General features: G+C 39.8%; 1 protein-coding gene across 1 annotated transcript; it reads left to right on the top strand.

Moving 5' to 3' along the window:
* Positions 1–210: 210 nt before the first annotated feature.
* On the top strand, positions 211–20,205 carry RAB21 (RAB21, member RAS oncogene family). The gene is made up of 7 exons (XM_063322934.1): positions 211–606; positions 7,647–7,706; positions 7,889–7,996; positions 9,517–9,580; positions 10,389–10,443; positions 10,896–10,984; positions 11,508–20,205. Exons 1-7 carry the CDS (start codon positions 460–462, stop codon positions 11,645–11,647), a joined length of 663 nt encoding a protein of 220 aa, XP_063179004.1. The 5' UTR covers positions 211–459; the 3' UTR covers positions 11,648–20,205.
* The last annotated feature ends 1,965 nt before the right edge of the window (positions 20,206–22,170 follow it).

The following is a 22,170-nucleotide window of genomic DNA, read 5'->3' as shown; positions in this document are numbered from 1 at the left end:
CACCGCGGCTCCCGTGCCCGTGCGGGCACTCACGCAGGAACACGCCGCTCCCAGCGCGGCGGAGCCGCTGCGAAGGCACTTCGGCCCGCCCCGGCGGGCACCGCCCCCTGAGCCGCTGAGGGGAAGGGGGCGGGACCTCACGCCGCCGTCGCGTCCGCCCCTCCCATTGGCGGCGGGGAGGGGTTGCGCGTGACGGAGCGGCGCGTGACGTAGGAGGAAGAAGACGCCATTAGGGGGAGCGGGGCCGTCGGCCGTGGGGAACGTTGTGGCTCTCGGCGTCCCTCGTCTCACGGCCCCGCTATTCCTCTGGAGGCCTCGGCGGCACCTTCCCCTCTCCCTCCTGCCCTGCGAGTCCTCCCCTCCTTTCCCCGCGGGTCCCCGTCCCGGTTGGTGGCGGCGGCGCCCCGCGGCCGCGGTGCGGGACTGTTGATGTGAGGCGGCGGCAGCGGCGGGGCGCGGATGGCGGCGGGGGCCGGGTCGGCGGCCGGGGGCCGCAGCTTCTCCTTCAAGGTGGTGCTGCTCGGGGAGGGTTGCGTGGGGAAAACCTCCCTGGTGCTGCGTTACTGCGAGAACAAGTTCAACGACAAGCACATCACCACCCTGCAGGTGCGAGCCGGGCCGGGAGCGGGCGGGGAGACCCTGCCCGCAGCTACCGGGCCAGGGTGGGTGGGTGGGGGGTGTTGGGGAGGAGGGGGGTCTGCTGCTCTTCTCCCTTTCCCTTGCCCACCTCCTAGGGTTTCTGGCGGGTGCCAGCCCGCCTCTGGTCGCCCTGCGGCGCTCACCGGCCTGCCCCTTCCGCCGCGGGGCTGGTGGAGTGTCGCTCCCTAAACCCGCACTGGGGTTTTGGTGCTGGCCGTCTTGTTGACTGCTTAACGGCGGCCAGGGTGACCACTGCTGCCCTTCAGATGGTGGCTGTCCCCTGCCGAGATTGCTGGAAGCGAATTTTCTGGTTCTTTTTGATGCTTCTGACTTAAGCTTTCAGGACCTAAAGGTATCGTTTCTGTTCTGACTACTAGCTGCTCTTTTTTTCCAGTTACGTATATGAATGTCTTCATTTGAATCTTGGGAAGTATGATTTGAAAGTAATGTTGCTATTGTAATCGTTGGCAGTGGACTGATGACTAAGTGTTTCATACGTGCTGCGTTTCTATTAATTATAGTCGTCTTCATGTTCTCAAATCCTAACACTTGAACTACCTAAATACTGCTGTTTAAAGAGAACAGCTTTCACAAAATGGTTTATGAGATTAAGGCTTATGATTTAATAACAGAAAAGGTTCTTAAGGCTTACTTGCTTGTCACGTTATCTCCCTGAATTTTGGCCTGATTCTCGGTATTACTGTCTGCTAATTTGTAAAGAACTAAAAAGTGATATTCCACTTAAAAATGTGTGACAGGATGTCTGCTTGAAAGCAGTGTTTATTCGTTACCTGCTAGCACTGAATGGCGTGTACGTCATGATACAAATTAAAACACTTGTACATGGTCTCAGAAAACATGTTTTAAACTTCATGTTGTGGGTTGTATATTAAGTCTTTTTAGATGTCTCAGCTTGCTTAACATTCTTATTTGAAGTTACACCAGTTGTACAGCATCTTTCTTGGCAGTTGTGAACACATATATGAAAGCGTGGTTTTAGCGCTGTAGTGTATACTACTCTTAATACTTCTTTTTGTGAATAAAGAAACAAACCCTGCCACCATGGGTGGGCTTTTAACTAATTTTGAGGTTCTGTGAAGTACGGAATAAATAGTAGGTGATGCCAAAAAAGAGCCTTAGGGTAGTTGCATGCTGTTCCTGTGTCTAGGGGAAATTATTGTGGGTTGAGTATCTTAGAAGTATTTAATAGCGGAATTTTCCCTAAAACCAAAGCAACATTAGAGGAGCACTATAAACAATACAGTGAATAAACAGGTACTGTTGCTCCACTTCCTCTGTAAAGCGCTAAACCCAACGTGTTTTAAACTTAGTTACCCTATGTTCATACTGTACTGTTGGATGAATCTATTCATGGGTTTACATGGGTGGGTTTACTAGGCATGGTAATTATGACAAGCTGATTGTAGCTCTGATTGCCATAGAGGTAATGGGTATTTGTTTCCTACAGAAATGACTAGCAGCTTGTAAGTGGTCAGATTTGCAGTTGTAACTTTCAGCTGAAGTCTAGCATTGAGCAAACAATCAGTGCATTAAAATTATCATATATACCAGCTGAATTCTGGTATCACATGTAGATAGAGTAGAGCTGAGTAGTTTGTCAGGTGATGCAGCTCGGTGTGGTTTTTTTTGTTAATCATGTTCTTTAAATCTGTAGTGGAAAAATTTACAATTAGAAGCAAAAAGTGAATTGGAATACAGACTTGGGTTGCAGATGTCATAAAATGGGCCTTTAAGTGGCTCCAAAATGTAAACAGTAAAATGACTCTAGATACTATGGCTTAAATGCTTTCAGGTTTGACTGTCTGGAGAGTTGTGTGTTTGTAGAGAAGTGGAAGCACATGATCACACTTGATACTGAGATTTTGTTTCTCCACTGTGATTAGGTTTCTGGTTGCTACCTGTATCTCTTAACTGACTGCACTGTGTTTCTGAACTCGGTTTTCTGTTCTGAGCCTCCGTAGACACATATGCGTCTTACTGATTGTAAAATACAATGTTAATTGCTGTTGAATCTTACTGTACATAATGTGTACTTGTGAAGTATTATCTCTATTCTTGTTTTCTTATATCTTAGAGTTTTAGAATAAAGTTTTAGTAAGTTCTACTAGCAAATTAAAACATCCCTTAAAAATAAGGAGGAACTAGGATATCTGATTAAGCAATGAAGTGACATTTTTTGCAAAACATCCTTTCTTCAAAAAAAATATTAGAGGCTTAATCTAATAAGGTGGCTTTGTTTTATGGCATCAGTTCAACGTGTTGCAGCAACTTACTTTTGTTCCTGTAAAGCCAAAATTGGATAAATACTTAGCTTCTGATTCAGCAGAGGAGCCACAATGATGAATCATATGAAAAGATCACTAGATACTGAGATGAGAGGCTCTCCATCCACAGTAATCCCCGATTTAGAAAAAAAGAAAGTACTGCGTAGTGCTTTATTCAAATATAATTGCAACAAAAAGGATGATGAGACTGTAGACTTCTGGAAACTTTATTTACCAGTGTTGACTAGTGTTTCCTGCAGCGAGCCTGATGATGGGGGGAGAGCACAGAAGTCTTTAAATTGGTCACTGTCAGTCTTTTATCTAATGTATATCTATGCTTTCCTCTCTGAATTCTAACATGTATTTTTTTAATTGTGAACTTAACCTGTGTACACCCAAACAGGAGAGTTTCTCTTGTGCTACTAACAGGTTTTTAGTGAAAGGGAGCTATTTCTCTTCTCCCCCTGCCCCCCTTCCCTAAATGCTAGCTAGAGGGAAATTGTGAACTGGAACTTCCTTTGAGGTTAGGAGGCTGCTGGGATGTGTTGCTGTAGTTATGTTAGCTTCAAGTCATGTATGTAAGATATTGATGACCTGCAAATTTAAATTAAGGTGGCTACTGATTCACATAAGGAAACATTTATATAGAATAGTGTGAGAAAGCTGATGCAGGAAAGGTAGGGTTTTTTGCAAGCTATGAATATAATCCATAACCTGTTGTCAGACCTGGTGGGACAGTTAGAATTAGTTCCCATTGATTGAAATACTGAGGTCAGTGCTCTTGTCTTGATAAAGTTATTCTAGGCTATAAATTGATAAAAGTGAAGTGTCCTGGAATTATTCCAAGAACAAACCTACTGTCAAACTATTTTTTAAAAACATTCAGGTAGGCACTTTTATCTTGAGCAATTAACTAACAGAAATACAACTTTTGTGTATGGATCTCTCAAATGTGTGGAGGACTGCAAAATAGCCAAACCAAAAGAGCCACTGATGTGGTGCTAATCATACTATATGGATCATGATTGCTTATATAACCTGGAAAAGCTGTGTTGGTTGTCTTAAGTTGGGGGGGGGGGAGGTCGGGAAAGACAGTGCAAGAAGGTTCAGTGCTACATGCAGTGTTCATGTACCTGGCTTGCCTCTGTTGCAGGTGAAACAGTCAAGGGGCAGGTGACATACATCTGCTTCTATTCAGTGACTTTCAAGAGAATCTTTTCTAGCTGGGTCTTGTGTTTACTCAGGCCCCCTTTATCAGCTCTTAACAGGGCCTGAGGGACATGTGAAACGGAGCTCTTAGAAGAAAGAACTAAGAGAAAAGATTTTCTCCAGACATAAAGAGAATGGAATTTTAGCTCTTACTGCATTATCCTTTTCTTTTAAATGTATAAGTATTCTTCAGACCAGTCATAAGACACTACAGTCAAAATACCAAAATAACTAACTTACTTCAAAGACCTGTTTGAGATTACTTATCTTTGAATTAACTGTGGTCCTATGCATTTGTGGGTTTTTGAAAGTCCTGGCAAAAATGAATTGTCATAGTAATGAAAATAACATGGAAAGGAGTTACTGATTTTAAATCGAGTCACAACTCAGACTTAAATCTGTAGTACTCAGTTTGGTAAATTCTTGGGAGATTAGAAAAAATATTGAATCCTCTTTTATGTGTCCCTATCACTGTCTAGGCTGTACTGATTTCAAAGGCTTTGACACTCTTGTCAGCTGACTTTTTTCCTAAACTATCTCAAAACAGCAGTTAAGGCTCTTAGTTCCATGTTGGGCTCCCTCCAAATTTCTAAAAAATAGTGTAGTCTTGCTGTTCACCTGATTATTATTTTTTGCTGTCTAACCTCAGAATGAGTGAAGAGTAGTAACCTTGCTCTTCCATGAGACAAATGGAACTTGGGGGGGTTGGGGATGCAAAAAGGTAAGTATTACCTGTTTTGCCTTAGGCATGTTTGCCACTGTGGCTGTAAAAGATGCTTTACTGATACTAAATATGCCAAACTTAACTATACCTATTAATTAAAGAATGGAGCCTGCTAACAGTATTCTTCAAGTATATGAACACAATGAAGAAGAAAGAATCATTTAGTCTGTAATACAATATTGACTGTTTTTTGCAGCATGTTCACAAAGTCTTCTGCTCATTACTAACCATGACTACTTCAAATACCAGGTTCCAGTCTTGTTACTGGGACAGCTTTTTAGACAACCTTGCTTGCAATCAAGGTACCTGGTACAGGATGTTCTCTCCTTTTTTGGCTAGGGGCCTAAGACTAGGTGGACTAAAACTTAATTAGTACAAATTGATCAAGTTTTAATGCAGAGAGCAAGTACAATTGCCACAGTTTCCTGTGATTTTTTTTTTTTCAGGAGACACTAAAAAGCCTTACTTGAATTGTATGGGTTGGCTTAGAGTATTTAGGAAAGGAAATGCTCAACTCAGTGCTAGAAGACCATATTGCTGTCAAAAGCTGTAGTGACATGAAGGACTGGTGGTGATACTTAAGTAAAACTTTTCTGTGGGGTTAAGCCTACTTTAATATTTACTTCTTCAGATAGTAAAGCTATCAGTGCTATTAATTGGGCCAATGTCTAAAGCCATGGCGATATAACTTTGTGGATACTGAGTTCTGTGTTTTTTTTTTTTAAATATAAATCCTGTTTCTGTGAAGGCTTTTTCTGCCTTTTGGTCCAGAAATGTGATTCTCGGTTATGTGAAATTCATATCAGCTGTGCAGATTTGATTGTCAGTGTTATGACAAAAGTAAACTGTGCTTAGAAGAGCTTTTCCTTTGAGACTTATAATAGAATATCAAGTACTGTAGTACAGCAGATCAATAAAACTCTGTCAGGTAAGCTTGATTCATCGTGCCTAACCATACCTTCTCTTAATATGGCCCGAGTGTTGGTGAATTAACACTTTTGAAGTCACCTCTGAGCTTTTGGCTTTTAAACTCTGCTGTAGTAGAACAAATAATAGGAAGACTAGACACTGATCAGATAATCTTTAGGGACAACTAGCTGAAAGCCATGAACTGCTTTCTGCAGAGTTTTTTATTAAGGAATTAAAGTTTTCCTGATGTTTGAGGTTTGCTACTCTGCTGTTAAGCTGTTTGTTACAAGTTGGCTGGAGTTTTAAATGCTTTTAAAGATGCTGTCTGCAGCTTTTTCTGAAGCTGACGTGCTACCTCACTGCAGACTGAAGGGGTAGCATTAATGCTTTAGTTATGTTGAATGCAGTGGTCATAATGATTAGTTCTTTGCTGTCTGCTGTCTTATCTTGAATCATCTCACCTTAGGTCATACAGATGCTGGAGTTGATGTTTGGCAAATAGTTGAAGAGCAGGAGCTGCTCTAGCAGCTGAGTGTTCGGTGACTTTAACTGTAATACAGGCAGCACTCCAGAGACACACTTTCATAGCATTTTAGGCTGATATAAATTGAACTACCATGGTCTTCTGTGTGCATACTGGTTGCTTATGTAGTTAAGCAGCAAGCTGGTTCAAACAGCTGATCCGGCCCATGACATTTCCCACATATACATGACTTTTAGTCAGTTCAATGCTTGGTCAGTGCTCATGCAGAGGGCTCATGTCAAGCTGCTACAGTCCAGCCTAAAATAATCTGGGATTAATTTATTGTAAGATACCACTGAGTACTTGCTGGTATATAAATGCAAGTTGAGGCAAACCTGAAATGAAAACTGAGTATAATTTAAAGAAAAAGACAAAAGTTAAACCTTGGCAAATGAATTGAATGATAACCTGTTACTCCTAGCCTTCAGAACAGGGGGAGCAGGTTCCTAATGTATCAACTCCTTCAGAACCATTTTAACCTATTAAGCTTGTATTAAATTATACCCCCTTTTAGCCACTGAACTATACTCTTGGTAACAAAGGTGGTGTGTTTAAAAATGTGGATCACGCAGGCTTGGAGAAGAACAGACATACTCTTGAGTTACTGAAATTAGTCTAACTTTGCAATATCTCTGGTCCTCTTAAAACATTTTCAGAAGATAATGGAGTAGAATTCTTAGGTTTTCTTATCCTGATGCTTGATCTCCTTTTGTGTGTTAGCTGAGAAGCAGATCACTGAGCTTTCAGGGACATTGTCTGGCAAAAAAAAAAAAAATCCAAATAACACCACTGCCCCAAAAAAATCCCCCCAAACAGATGGGGAGAGTTGTGGGTTCGCTTCAGCAAGAAAAGGGAAAAGATACAGACCAGAAAACTTGCAGAACACTAGTGTTCTGGGACTTTTAGTGGTAAACTCAAACTATGTTATTTTGTTCTATTAGCTCACTAATAGTGGTCTACTTTGCCTAATTCTTGCAAATTCAAAATCTTGTTTGGCTGGTTCCTACTCAAACTTCATGTACTCTTGTGAAATGCTTTGAGTTCAGCTTAAGAGTTATCAGTGTTGTGAATTCAGACTCTTTCCACTCAACTCTGTTATCCTTCCCAAATCATTCAAAACAAAGCAAAAAGATGTAGTAAATGATTTGCTTAAGCCAAATTTATTTAGAATGGACTCCTGGCAAACTGTAGTGAAATGATTAACTGGTTTAGTATTGACTCAGCCTTCTGGCTTAAAAGAGTATTTTGATCCAGAAATCTGTCTTTTATTGATTCAGGTGTTTTTATTGTAAATTAATCTGAAGTCAAATGAGACATTTGTGTGTAAAACTTAACTCTAATCTGTTTTGCTTTCCAGGCATCTTTTCTTACAAAGAAGCTAAATATTGGTGGGAAAAGAGTAAACCTTGCAATATGGGTATGTTTACTTTCTTATTTTCCATCCTCTTGCTAAATAGACTATTTTCCTGAAAAATTACTTAGATTTACTAGACTCAAATGTCAGGCACTTCTTAATAAAGTAAAATTACAAAGTATTTGGAATTTCTTGAAGTATTGTTTGCTTTGTCTTAGATGCTAACAAGTGTAATTTAAATGCAGGATACAGCTGGTCAAGAAAGATTTCATGCATTGGGGCCGATCTACTACAGGGATTCTAATGGCGCTATTCTAGTATATGATATAACAGATGAAGACTCTTTTCAAAAGGTACCGGACAGATTTTTACCTTTATGTGAGACATAAACCGATTGAAAAGTAATGGGGAATGTGTAAATGGAAATCTTCTGTCTTCAGCGAATAGCAATGTATATTACATCTGCATATTTAGACCATATAATGGAAGTATACACCTTATTATTATTCTTTTGAAGGCTGACTCTTTCAGTCTCCTAAAGTTCTGGCAGGGTTATTCAAAAACCACCAGAGAACTAGATGTATGAGTTACCTGTTACAAGCTATAAACATAAACCAGTACTGTTGTGATAGTATGCAATACTGATCTCTACTGTATAAAACAAATTACTAAGATATATTAAGTGACGTGACCTTTTACAGATCTGAGAACTCTGAAATTGCAATACGTGATAGTGGAAACATTACTTTCTCAGTGATAGTAGATATTTGGACTTCAAATCCTCATCAAAACCTGAAATTTAAGGCTAATTATTTTACAGCAGTATTAGTTGATCAGTCTGGGCAGGTGAGTTTTTTCCCACCCTGTGTCAAATCAGTGCTATCACTCTATAGGATGTTCTATCTGAAAACTGGTGACACTCTTTCCTAAGTGAGTTTGTCTCTGTTTAGCTTGTGGCAAAAGTAGTAGGACTTCTGTGTAGAGGAGTGAGAAATTGTGGCTGTATGGGTAAGGGTTGGGTTAGCTGTGGTAGAGGGTAGTGTAAGGGTATAGTTCCACAACAGCTCAAGTAAATAGCCTGATGTAGGGCAAGTAAAGTACTTGTGCTTGCAGTTAAACTCTTGTCCCCCATGCGCACAACTGTGATGACTTGTGAGTACTAATACAACTTGTGCCTTTTCGCTGAACCCTACTTAGTAAAATCCTGTGATATCAAAACACTTAAATTCTCAGAAAAAAGAGGAAAGGTTAATTTGCAGAAATTACTGCATAACTACCTCTGTATCATGTAGCTTAACTGTTTTTAAGTTCTGAAGTGATTGCCTCTCTTAACAACTTAAATTCTCCTAAAATAGCAGTCCCTAAGTCAATGCAGTGATCGTAACTTCAAAGCGTGACAACAGAATTGTAACCATCAGCTGACTTGACGCTCTTGCCCCATCTGTTCTCTCAGGAAATAAACATCTGTTATAGTCTAATCTGAACAATTCAGTTCAGGTACCTCTACCTTTAAAGTACCATTTGTGATCTGTCAGTAAGTGCCTGTTGATAAAAGATCTCATGCCTGACCTAAAGTGGCTAATGCAGTGAATGTGTTCTTTGGAGTGGGGCTAATACCAGTATGGTGAGTTATATTTCTGGAGTAACTGAACTGCTAAGTCGTTTGCACTTAATTTCAATGGTAAACTAAAGCCTGCTGAACAAGGACCATGCCTAGCTATCTAAAGAATATTTTGTCCATCTGTGTTGCTCTAAACATGTCTGTTTCAAGTTTAGAGTAAACAGTCAATGAAAGAAATGGGTCAGTTCAGCAATGCTTGAGCTAGTAGTATATCAAGTGAAAATACACTTAGCTCTGTTTGTTTTTTTGCAGGTAAAAAACTGGGTTAAGGAGTTAAGAAAAATGTTGGGAAATGAAATCTGTTTATGTATAGTAGGTAAGTCTTTTTTTAACATGTGATTCTAATGACTGAATTGGAATTTCTTTTGATTAATAGCACCTTCCAAACAACTTGAATGTGTGAAGGGGTAAAGCTAATGTTAATTTGATATTCAAAACTCAGTTGGAGCTAGAATTTTCAGTAGATCACATTGAGGAAAATAAGAGTTAGTTTGGAAAAACAAGTTGTTTAATGATACACCATGTCAGAAGTGCATGGTATGGACACCTGCAGACTGTAGTTTAACAAACATAAACCTCTAATGTGTATTATCCTTCTTGCATGTACTCTAACATCATGTTTTTTTACTGTTCTTAGTGGCATAGACTGGATGTTTTTCTGTTTTCATAATCAAGTGCTTGGGGGGTGGAATGAGTCTTAAAGCTTGGATATTTCAGTGCAAACAATGCAACAGAAATACTGGGTTTAGATTTTAAAGTAGAGTCTAGTTATTAGAACGTGTTCAGGAGGACAGATGTATGGATATCTTATAACAACTACCTCTGCAGCACAGATAAGCTGCCTGATAAATGACAAAAGAAAAGCAGAAGACTGAATGCTGGCTTATATGGAGGTATTTAGCTATTCTGATCTCTCTACAGAAGTAGAACTTCATCTTCATTGCCCGTTGTGTGAAGGGGAATTCATAAATCATACCGTTGTGCTCCAAATTGAGACCTGTGTAAGAGCTGGTCTTTAATGGGACAGCTTGTAAGAAAATGATGGGGTACAATGATTACATGATTGCTTTATTTCGGGTAATTGTGGAGTACAAAGACTTGAAAGATTAACTTGTTTCCAACAGGTAACAAAATAGACTTGGAAAAAGAGAGACATGTTTCAGTGCAAGAAGCAGAAACGTAAGTCACACCAATTATTAACAGAAACAGTCATTGCAGAATTATGCTGGAGTAATGAACTTGTGATGCTGTTAACAACTGGCAGGCATAAACCACCAGTATCTAGCTGGCTGCTGCGTCAAGTGTTCTGTTAGTATCTGAGTCCCAGAGTGTCCTTACTGATGAAAGTGTAACTTCAAAGTTGTACGCGATAAAAGTCAACATTTGCAGTTTAAATGCATTTCTAGACATGAAACTCTCTTTATTTCATCTAGTATTTATTTTATCTAGTATTTTTCATGGATCATGGCAGTTTTAACCACATAATTCCCTCTTTACATTAAATCAGCATGTGTAGATTAACTCTGAACTTGGAATATAATTGCAAGAGGTTTTCTTCTTGCTTCATTTAAAGTGGCTTAGAAAGTTTGACTCTTTCAGTATAATGAAATTCTGTATCTGCATTGGTACAGGTATGCTGAATCTGTTGGAGCAAAACATTATCATACTTCAGCTAAACAGAACAAAGGAATTGAAGAGCTGTTTCTTGACCTCTGTAAAAGTAGGTATTTACCTAGTTTGGTAAAGAGCACATTCACAAAATGCTCAAGGCTTCAGGATGCTTAAAACAACAGAGGGAAGTTGTCCTAATCATTGTGTTCTTGTGATGTAAGAATTTTAGGAAGACTTCACCTGCATATCTGAAGAGTAGGCTGGGTGGGGTTTTTTTGGGGAGGTGGGGTGGGGTGATGTGTGTGGCAGCTTGTTTTTATTTTTTAACAGAATGTTCTTCATCTGGATAAGTAAATCTAGCTTTTGAAGTCACTAGCTCCAGAACATCTGAGCATCTAAGATCTCCTTTAGTCAACAGGAGCTGCCAGATGTTTGGTGCTTTAGGAAGAAGATTCAAGTATGTTCTTGCAGCTATGCCACATGATACTGGAGTACTTACTTCTGCATAATGAATAGGAGAACCAGTCTTGCTGAACTTTGGTCTCTGTGCATATAACCCAAATAGATTAAGATCTCAAAGTCTTGTGTGAAAATGCAATGGAATGTCATCTAATACATATCTTCCTTTACAGGAATGATAGAAACTGCTCAAGTGGATGAAAGAGCAAGAGGCAATGGTTCCAGTCAGTCGGGAATAGCAAGGCGAGGTGTACAGATCATTGATGATGAGCCACAAGTACAGAGCAGTGGAGGGTGCTGTTCTTCTGGATAACTATAAAACTGTGCATCACTGCCCTCTCAATATGAAGACTGCCATATTCCAAGTCACGCATTCTTTACCAATGGAGTAATAGGATTAACAGTATTTAAAAATAATCACATGTAACACTGCAGAGACCTTAAGTGCTAAACTAGTGGCGTCTGTGACCAGAGAATTGGCATTTTCTACAGTGGTTAACAAAGCAATTACCAATGGCCTTTTTACATATTTTTCTTTAATGAGGAATAATATGCATGTAGAAAAGACCTACTTAAAGGCTTCATTTATATTCTTTTAAATCAGATCATTATTTAATAACTTATATACATTGTTGTTGGAATGGTATACGTTTTTGCAGCTCTTTGTATTTTGTGGTAGATTGAATTGTATCACTTCTAAAATGCAAATTGATTTTTTTTTTTAAATTAGCAGATATCTGAAGTAATATTTTTGCAGGGCCTCTACAAGCCTATAACTGTCAACTACTTTGATATATTCTGTCCATCCTGTATGCCAAGCTGGTAAAATACATTGTAAATTACATATTAAATATTTTATCTGCTTTTACAATTGCAGGTGCAGAAATATGTACATCAGTCTTGTCAGTGATTGTGAATTGAATAAGTCAGTGAAAGATGCAAGCTTTTCATGTGTATTGTTGAATTGCCCATTCTATTCCCCCTACCTGAAAACAGCTTTTTTTTTGGTACATTCATAGCTACAGCATTTTTTCTAAGCCTTTTCTGGCAAGTAGCAGCATTTAGAGTGCCTCCTTAGTGGGAAAGGAATGGTTCCTTTGACTGCTGTTTAACATTGAGGTGTTTGACTCCCAGCTGGCGCATGCATGTATCTTGCCTCTGCAGTTACTTTGGCCTCTCAGAATATCCCCAGAAAGTCTGTCCGGTAGCCAGTAAACCAGATGCATGGGAGACTCTTAAGCTGCGTTAATACATTTGTGTCCCGAGACAGCATTATAGATTATTAATGAGCATATTTCCCCCCCCCCCACCACCCCGTATTGAAGGGCTTGAGTGAACAAATGAATTGGCATTAACTAGATCTGCTTCTGATTTGGAGTGATTAAGTGGAAGATATGAAACTTACCAGATGTAATTGTAACTTTGGGGAATCTAAACAGAACTGAACTTACTCCTGACTTGCTCTTTCTCTTGTAAAGTGTTTTGAAGCTCACTTAAGTTTTGGGAGGAGGGTTTTCAGAAACAAAGTGTATAAACTACTATCACAAAGGAACACAAATGGTGGTAGCTGAAACTTCAAAATGTTTTGTGCTCTGACTTTTTTTTTTACTTAAGTTGTCATGCTTGGAAAAACAGTAAAGGTGATGTCTGTGACAAAATAGAATATTCCTTGGCCTTCCTTTTTCTGAAGGGTAGAATTAGTATTGCATATGAGTGCATTGAATGGTGTGGCTATGTTTCGATGCACAAAAGGAGTAATAGTAACTGATCAGTCTGATGTGTAAGAGAAGTGTGCTGTCTTCAATATGATTTTTATTTTCTCTGAAATAATAGATGGCTTTGATACAGACTGGTCCCGGTGCACTTTTTCTCCATTCTGTCTAAACTGTGGTGTAGATACTTTCTCTTAAGCTACCATTGCCATGCTCTTCTGACATGGTTGTATGCATGATGAACAAAGGTGACTTCTTCATGCTAGTGAAGGTAGTTTCTTGACTGCATGTAGCTTTGATGTGAATTTAAAATTCATTATTATGTCTGTATATGTAGCAGCACCATTAAGTTAATGTTCTCATAGTATATCTAACTTAACAGTGAGTCTTGCCAAAGGTGAAAAACAGGTCAGTTTGTTCTAAAACCAGTACCTTCAAATCCATACAGTTAGATGAAAGTCAGTCTTGTAAGTGGTAAAATCTTGATATAAGGAGTGAAACTGGCAAGACTGTATGTTTGAGACTAGAATCTCTCATAATAGGAGCTACAGATTTTTTTTTATTCAAATTTCATTTGAATCTCTGCATTATTTTTTCTTTGCAGAGATGGGGGGAAAGAAAACTAACAACCCAACCTCAACTAGACTTGATAAGTAGATGAGTCATGAGGGCTTACCTACACCAGAGCATATGTTTCCTCCAGCACAAAGCTTTCTCTACTTTGTTGAAGTGTACAGATGCAGTTCTGGTCTGGAAATTAATACTAGGTGTTTACCCAAGAGAACGTTACGTTTGACTAGTCTGAAATAGAAGCAGTGTGTAGAGTATATCTTTCTGCCGGCAGCTAAAGAGTTTTTCTTTAGTGTATTCTATGGTAGGGGCATTCTGTGTGACTTCTGTCAATTATAAAACTAACAAAGTCGTGTTAATACTAACTCTTAAGTCTCTTACAAAACTAAAACTATTACTACTGAAGACTTAGGTGGGGGTAAGGAAGATGACAATTTTGTATGATTAAGAAAGGTTCTGGTTGCTATTGGCAAAATACTTTTTTATTTAAAAGTAAATTCTCGGGAGTTACTTTTCTTAAGCTACAGCATGAAAAATACTCACTGGAAACCTTCCTGTCTAACGTGCAGTTTGATTGGACTTTATGGAACTTAAAACCTGTGCTTAGCAGCGTATCATTATATTATCTTTTAAAAGAAGTACAGCTTTGTGAAGTCAGGGAAGTTGATTACCGAGACACAAATAAGAACATTATGGTTTGTTTAGACTGATTAACATAAGACTTCAGCTATTCATTGTTGGCAGGCAAAATACAACAGTTCCAGGAAAAAGCATCTTTACTGAAGATATCTAGAGTGTTTTTTGCATTAAATATACAGGAAAGCACAGAAAGCTTGGTTTTCTGTATGTGACCAGGATCTTACTCAGTAACCTGGTACTACTGTTGTGTGGTTTGACTTTTCAAGAGTCTTGCATTTTCTGGAATCCATCTACGTTGTCTGGTTTCTGTGTCTTAAGGAAAATTGTTGTTAACTTCTGTCACTGAAAACAAGTAAGCTGTTTTTCATTCTTCTGAGAAGTGTGCAAGAGAACAACTATATCTGTCTCTAGAAAATACCTGTATTGTGGGAAAGGTAATACCAGCTAGACACCTGCTACAGCATGTAAGTCAACATTGAGCATACTTCCTCAGAGTAAATCTTCAGAAAGAGTAAGTTAGATCTCTTTTATTATAGTATATGAGTACAAATACCTTTCTAAAGCAAGTTTAAGTACTTGCTCACAGTCTTGATGCTGCTGCTATGAGTACTTGAGCTACCTATGAAATTCTATCACTTGCTGACATAAAATCTAACAAACCAAAGTCCAAAAACTTTAATGCAGCAGGATGTATCTAGTAAGAGTTATTTATGGATGCTGTCTTATTGCACTTAGACTATAGTTCAGAAGTTATAAAAGACCAGATAGACTAATTCAGACAAGGAAACCCTAATAAGATGTGTAGCACTTGGAGATGAGTGTAACTAGTTATAAAGGTTGGGGATGATGACTGACTGGTTTGCAGTGAACTCACATACGGTTCCAAGATGGGGACATTCAGTGTTCAGATGAACTGCGTTGGCTGCTCTCTTTGAGGCAGTTAAGTAATTGGGTGTTGACTTTATTACACGCTTTTCCTCAGTGTTCACGCGTTATGTGCAGGCACTCGTGCTTCCTGCCACATTTAAAAGTATCCCTTAGTCGTCTTTATCCTGCCATCTTTATTATTCTAGGTGTTTAACTTGTGTCTCTGCCTACAGCTCTGGAAGAAACCTAGTAATTTAATTTCTACTTTAGATTCCAAGCCAGATGAAAAAAGATTTGCAAAACCTTAGGAGGTCATGGAAGGTGGTTAGAGTTCAAATGGAGTTATCTGAAAATGTTGGATGTTGTCAGGAAAAAAAAAAACAGTTTAAAGAAAGTAAGAGGAATGGGAGTCCTGCTTGAGGACAAATGGAGCTCAGGAATCTCAACAAGCTGAAAGCAGTGAAGTGGTATGGATGATAGAGTATGGAAATAAGAGAGTTGGAGCCAGCCACCTCTCTTATTTTTCTGCCTTTGTGGAAGGAAAAGGAGAAGTGGAAAGAAAAAGACAAGTAGGAAAAACTGAAGGTGCTGGTAGTGGGCTGCAGAGTGAGGTGCTGAGTTAACCAGTTCTTGGCGGAGTTGCTAGTGTGTCATATCAGCAATGATAGTTGCCTAACTTTATTTTTTTTACGTTGTTTTTCCTTCTGTGGAATACCATTTTTGCTTCACTAAAGAGACTACAATTAACTTTGAAGAGGCTTTCAGACACAATACTAACCTACTTAAAACTTGACTAGAATATGCTAATTTATTAATTATTAGTTAATACTTTGTTAACCCTAGTTTGTATCAAAGTTTAGGAATATTTTTTTTCCTGACAGTCAGTAAATGTATCATTCACTGAGGATGACTTTTACTGCAGTTGTGTTAAGGAGTTGCAGATGAAGACAGAGATCCTTGGCGCTAGTTGCTGCACAGGCTCAATGAAGACAGCCCCAAAACTTGCTCGCTTTGTGCTAAGCACTGTTGCTCATGCTACTCTTCAGGGGATTCTGCTTAACACCAGGATTTTTCCTCTATTTAGGACCAATCTGTGCATCTCGGTGATGTAGTCATCTACTGAATTCAGGCTTTTTTTATCAAATAATAATGTATACTGTTCCTTCTCACACTTTTGGAGCTGTCATTGGCCACTGTATTGAGCAGAATGAGATGGAGAAGCAGTTTTGAGAGTTGTGGCGAATCTTAAATATTTCTTGTCTTGAGTTGGCTTGAAAAGTGGGAATCTGTGAAACGGTCACCATTATGACAAAGTTATTATTCTATCCAAGATAACTGAAAATATTTTGGCTTGGAAAAAGTCTTACTGTAATCTGATTAAAATCATAAATGGCTCTACTTCCAAAATGAAAATTTATTTCAAGCTGATGTCTTCTGATTCTTAATTTTTTCTAAGACGTTCACCAAACAAGGCCAAAAGCTCCAATTGATTGGCATATTCTACAGCCCTAAAATCGTGTCTGACAGTACAGAGGAGTTGTGTACTCACATATGTTCCACTGGACAGTTGGGAGCTTTGATTTGTATTTACTCAATACCAGGATGTTGAAAGATAGGCTGCAAAAATAATTGTTTCCATCTCTTTCCACTGCTTTGCACATGCAGGCAAGCAGTGTGACATGATGCAGCTGCAGAGTGAATGTGAAGAGGGCTTCTGTCCCTCTTCTTCTGTTTGTTGGCTGCACTGATCCCCATTGTTAATGAATTGCTACTACAGGAAACTTTCTGTGCTGAAGATCCCCCTGTACAAGAAAGGAAATACACATGTTCTTTGCTTGCTTCTCTAGCTCTTCTATACAGTGATAAGTACTGCAGCCATAATACCCAGTTTCTCCCAGTTTGAGATCTCTTTTTTTTTTTTTTTTAACCCCCCTCAAAAGGAGCTTTTCTTATTTCTTGACAGGTCATTTTTTTTTTCAGTGTATCTAGTCTCAGTGATCTCTTGCAAGGGGTTTAAGACTTCATCGTAGATCACCCAGAAGCAATGCAATTTGAAAGTATGACAACAAAGGATGATGACTAGCAACAATCTTGACATATCCTGCCTCCAAACCAGTGCGGAGAAAGTATTGGAAGTTTGATGGCACGTCCTTGCTACCTCTGGTACCTAACTCCTGATTCTTGGAAGCGACTTAGAAGAAATTCAAGTAGAGAGGATTGGAGAGAGCAATGACTACTTTCCCATCTGTTGCCAAGAAGCTGATATCCTGTGACAGATCCAAACTCATGTAACAGATCTCTTCTGAGCTGTTGAAACTGTTAAATTGCAGCCTGTTCTTTAAGTTAACCATCACTCCATTCTGAAAGATAAACAAATTTGGGACTCCCAGTGGAAGAAAACAATTTCTTTTTTTCAGAACAGGAAACTTAAGGAACTGCCTGATCAGGCTTCTCTTAGTGCAAAGAGAAGAGGAGAGGACTTGATACCTGAAGATTTAAGTGCTGTCAGTGCTATTTGATCATACAGGCTTTATAATGATTGTCTTGCTGGATTTTTCTTGCCAGATAAGCTCATTGAGCTTATCAGGCTCAATCAGGTAGGATACTTCTCTTTGAACCCAGAGAAGATGTTAGCAGGGCAAAAGCCAACACTGAAAAGGACACAGCATTTTTAATATCAGGTAACTCGACATTGTCAAGTGTTGTAGGAATATGCTATTTGGCATTTGTGGATAAAAGAAAATAAAAAACCAAACACATTGGAAAAAGAGTATTTAGCAGAGCCTTCACAAACCTTACCTTGTGCATTGCTGCAGCTGAAGTTTGTAAATACATCATGGAGTATTTTATATACCAGTGCATTTACATGGAGATAGTTCTGCAATAAATTAATTCTAAATGATCAATCAACTAGGGAAACGAGAACTTCTTTAGCATGACTGCTATTCTATCAATGCCTGATATTAAAAGTGAAAATGCATGTAAGTGGGAATGAATCAACAGAAAGGGGAAGAAAATGTGTACTGAAAACCAATACAAGAAAACAGAGCTGGGAATTCTTGTTATGGTCATATCTGAAAATTGTTCTTTCTTACATCTTAGTAAGTCACAGAATTTGAAACTTGATGAGCAGTCTGTAATAAAGTGGCCCTGAAAATTACTGGAGTGGTGCCCAGTGGGGGCAGTGACCTGGCTTACAAAGAGATTTGGTAAGAACTGAGATCACAGGGTTTTTTTATGTTACAAATACAATAACAAATTTCTGAACCCATCTGAACATGATGTGATGAAAGATGGCTCTAAGATGCCAAACCAGGCTCAATGAGGTTGCTCTACATTATGCTAGCATATATCCCAGCAACTGTAGTGTGACCCATCAAAATGCAGCTTTGATTCTCAAAGTTGGTCTTTGGCAGCCCAGAACAGTTCATGAGCAAGAAGCAGTTGCTGTTGAACCATGTTTGTCAGTTTAATGATAGCCGCAGGCACACTGCCTGTATGCTAAAGGAGCAGCAAAACCAAGTGAAACCTGGAACCAAGGCTCAAGAGTGGGAATTTTCCACCAGTTATGTGTTTATCCTACTGATGTCCTACCTCCATAATGAATGCTTGTGCACACTTCCCTAGCAAAAACTGCTGTTCGGCTGGTGCTATGGATTTGAACTGGATGGACACTGCGAGTGAAAACAGCAAGCAACAGGAAAAGCAGGGCAAGATCAGGGGAATTTGCACAGTTCCTGCTTTGGCTGTCCTCAGCCCTTTCATTTGCACTCTTAAAAAGTCAGTAGCTATATCCTATTATCTTTGTGTCAGAAAGTGTATTTTCTATTTGGTGAGAATTTTTTGGTCTAGAAACTAAAATCTTAAGAGCTTTTTAGAGTAAATGTAGTTCCTTCACAGATTTAGCTTTCTGAAGACTGTCAGCATCTCATTAAAGGGTCTGTATTAAATAACGAAGAGCAAGCGTGCTGCCTGTAGTTACACCCTGCAATCGGAGTTCTATGGTCAATGTTTCAAATAGCAAGAGGCAGCAGAGTATCTAATGCACCTCTGATTGCCAGCCTACTCTCCCATTATTTTGTGACACAGAGTAATTGCAAAACAATCCTCAACCATAAGATGTGCCCATACTGGTTAGAGAGGTTGGTCTGAGACTTAAAATTATACTAAATTGTACTTTGATTGGAGCCTTCAAGGAATCCTGACCATCCTTGCAGTATGTTAATACTGCTGTGCTTGGCACCATGGGGCACTGATTCTTTTTCAGAGACTTGGGGATTTCAGCTTGAGAAATGGAGCAATGTCTGAAGGGGCTTATCATGGCAAGTTACGAGAAGGAAGGAAGTATTCTGTTAGTAGCACAGACCCATCCTTAGCATTGCTTTTTGAATGGCTGGGATGAAATACAGCATTGCCTATCCCCACCCTAAAACAATTGTTCTGTTAGTTTCCTGCTCTTTCCAGGAAATGTTGCCTGTTGGTGGTGTTGTAATGCCTATGTAGAAGTGATTGGGGTTACTACTATTTGTCTCTTTCTGCATTTCTAGCTCTGGCAATACTAGTCTCTGCCAATCGGCAAACAACAGATCAGTTTCTGTTTAGTCATCACTCTCGGATAGCTTCCAACTAGTCTATGTGGAGGCTGATGCAATCACGAATCTCTCCTTGCATGACAAACGCAGAGCATTTCATGTTGATATCTGCTCTGCTGCTTTTATACTTTAAAAAAAAGTTTCTTGTCCCACTGAGACAACAAAGCTATTGTAAAGTTGTGATCAGTTGCACCAATCGTAATGTTTTCTTCTGACACATCTTGTCATGGTTTGGGTTGTCTTGTTTTGAGTTGTTTCATGTTCTGGAATTCTATTAATACTTGATATGCATAGATTAAAAAAATACCAGGTTCACAAACAGGATCTCACAGCTGTGGCTATGGATATACAAAATGTGACACAGTGCAAATACTTGAAGAAAGCTCATCATCCAGTGTACTGCCTTCATGTCTTGTTAAATCTTCATGCCTTCACATTCTAAATACAAATAAATGCTGCTGGGGAATGGGTTTTCCTTCCTTTTAGTTTCACTGTGTGTGTATTTAATTTCTTTGTCCCTATCCTTGTCTAACCTTGCAGCAGAAAACAGCCAAGCATGCAATGTTACTATACCTGCATGCTCTGCTTGTGCAGGTTAGGTGTGTTATGTTTTCTTAGAACAGGTCACGAAGGCTATCCTATCTTCATTTCTCAGTTTCTACATTGAGGTGGAGACAACTAGTGAGTAGAGAAAATCCCAGCTGGTCCCAGAGGCAAATGAATTAGGCCAGTGTGCACAAGGAGCTCTGGCCTCGAGAGCGCGTGGCACAGTACAGCCTTCATCCAGGTGGCTAAGTACTCTTCTGCCTTTTAAACCACGTTTACGTGCCGCCTGCTTGGAGTGGCTGTGCTGTTCCCTATGCTACGTCAAGCTCTTAGTCTGAGAAACCTTAAATGGTATGGGCCATAGTTATATAAAAGCACATTAGTGATTAAACAGCAAGGTTGACTGTAGGTCAGTACTCCAGGCTTACCTGGTTGACTTGAATGGATGTAGCCAGAGCCTGCTCTCTCTCCTGCTCTCCTAATTGCGGGGTAGGATGGGAGGTTTCTTTTTTTACCTTTTCCTCTTGTATGTGGAAAACAAGACCATGTGACAGCTAAATTCTGGGATATCTCCTTTGTTGTCTATAATATAATTCACACTGAGGGCTGGTACCTCTTAGAATATGAGAAATTCAAGAGAAGCCTGGTCTGCAGCTTCCTCCTGGGTGTCCTACTGCACCCAAGGTCCGGGACAGCCCCCCATTTACTGTCTGTGATCTGTGACAAACTGGAGTGACCTGGAAAAACTGTGGGTTGCATCTGTCAAAGCAAGGTTTGGAATATATCCATTTCCTGTGAGCAGAGGGTCAAAGGGAAAGAGATTTTTGGCGCTGTTTCTCTTTATTTCTCTGCTGTGGGGTTTTTGTTTGTACAAATTAAGCCTGTGATGGAAGGACCTGACAGAATCCGCACTTGTCTTGTGCAGGCCAGGTTTTCATGTGGTTGAGCATGTGAGCAGCTGACACTTCTGAATACAGGAATGGATCTTGGAGCTCTGCTGAAATAGCTGTGTGAACAACAACAATAGCAGCTGCTGCAGCGCTTGGCATAGCAATAATAGCTACACGCGCAGCTGTGGCAGCAACAGAAACCAGAGGAAAGCCATGAACGCTTTCTGGCTGCACACTCAGTGCTGGTTGGGGTGCTGTGACTATCTTTATGTGGCAGAAGATTCCTCATTAGAGCAGATGGCTCAGAGAAGAGTGGGCCACCAAGGTGAAGATACCCTCCTTGTTAGATTCCCATCTGTGTAGCGTGCAAAGGCTTAGACTTTAGCCTGGAGCTGCAGAATGACCCGTTATTTTCTTAATGAGCTTACACAGAAGGGAGAGAGTATCCTGATAGCACTGTGTCAGCCTATGGAATTTGGTGGTGTGGATCACTCAAGTTTGTAAACTGAAATAACGTAAGGCACCATTACAGGCTGGGGACTCCTGGCTGGAAAGCAGCTTTGCAGAGAAGGATCTGAGTGTTGTGGTGCACGACGAGTTGGCTATGAGCCAGCAACAAAAGCCAACGGCATCCTGGGCTGCATCAGGAAGAGAATTGCCAGCAGGTGGAGGGAGGTGAAACTTCCCCTCAGCCCGAGTGAGAGAATTCTGGAGTGCTAGGTCTAGTACTGGGCTTCCCAGTACAACAGACACGGACATCCTGGAGCAAGGTCCACGAAGGACTATCAAAGATAATTAGGAGACTGGACCATTTGATATATGAAGAGAGGCTGACAGAACTGGAACTGTTTGGTCTTGAGAAGGCTCAGAGACCTTGTCAATGTTTAAAAATACATTATGAGAGGGAGTAAAGAAGGCAGAGCTGGACTCTTTTTAGTGGTGTCCAGTGAAAGGACAAGACAAAATAGACGCAAACTGAAATAGAACTGAAATTCCACTTAGGCATGAGAAAAATCTTTT

Source organism: Chroicocephalus ridibundus, chromosome 1, assembly GCF_963924245.1.
Source record: "Chroicocephalus ridibundus chromosome 1, bChrRid1.1, whole genome shotgun sequence".
NCBI lineage: Eukaryota > Metazoa > Chordata > Aves > Charadriiformes > Laridae > Chroicocephalus > Chroicocephalus ridibundus.
The sequence above is the reverse complement of the archived record's forward strand: the minus strand, read 5'-3'. Positions and strand labels throughout refer to the sequence as shown.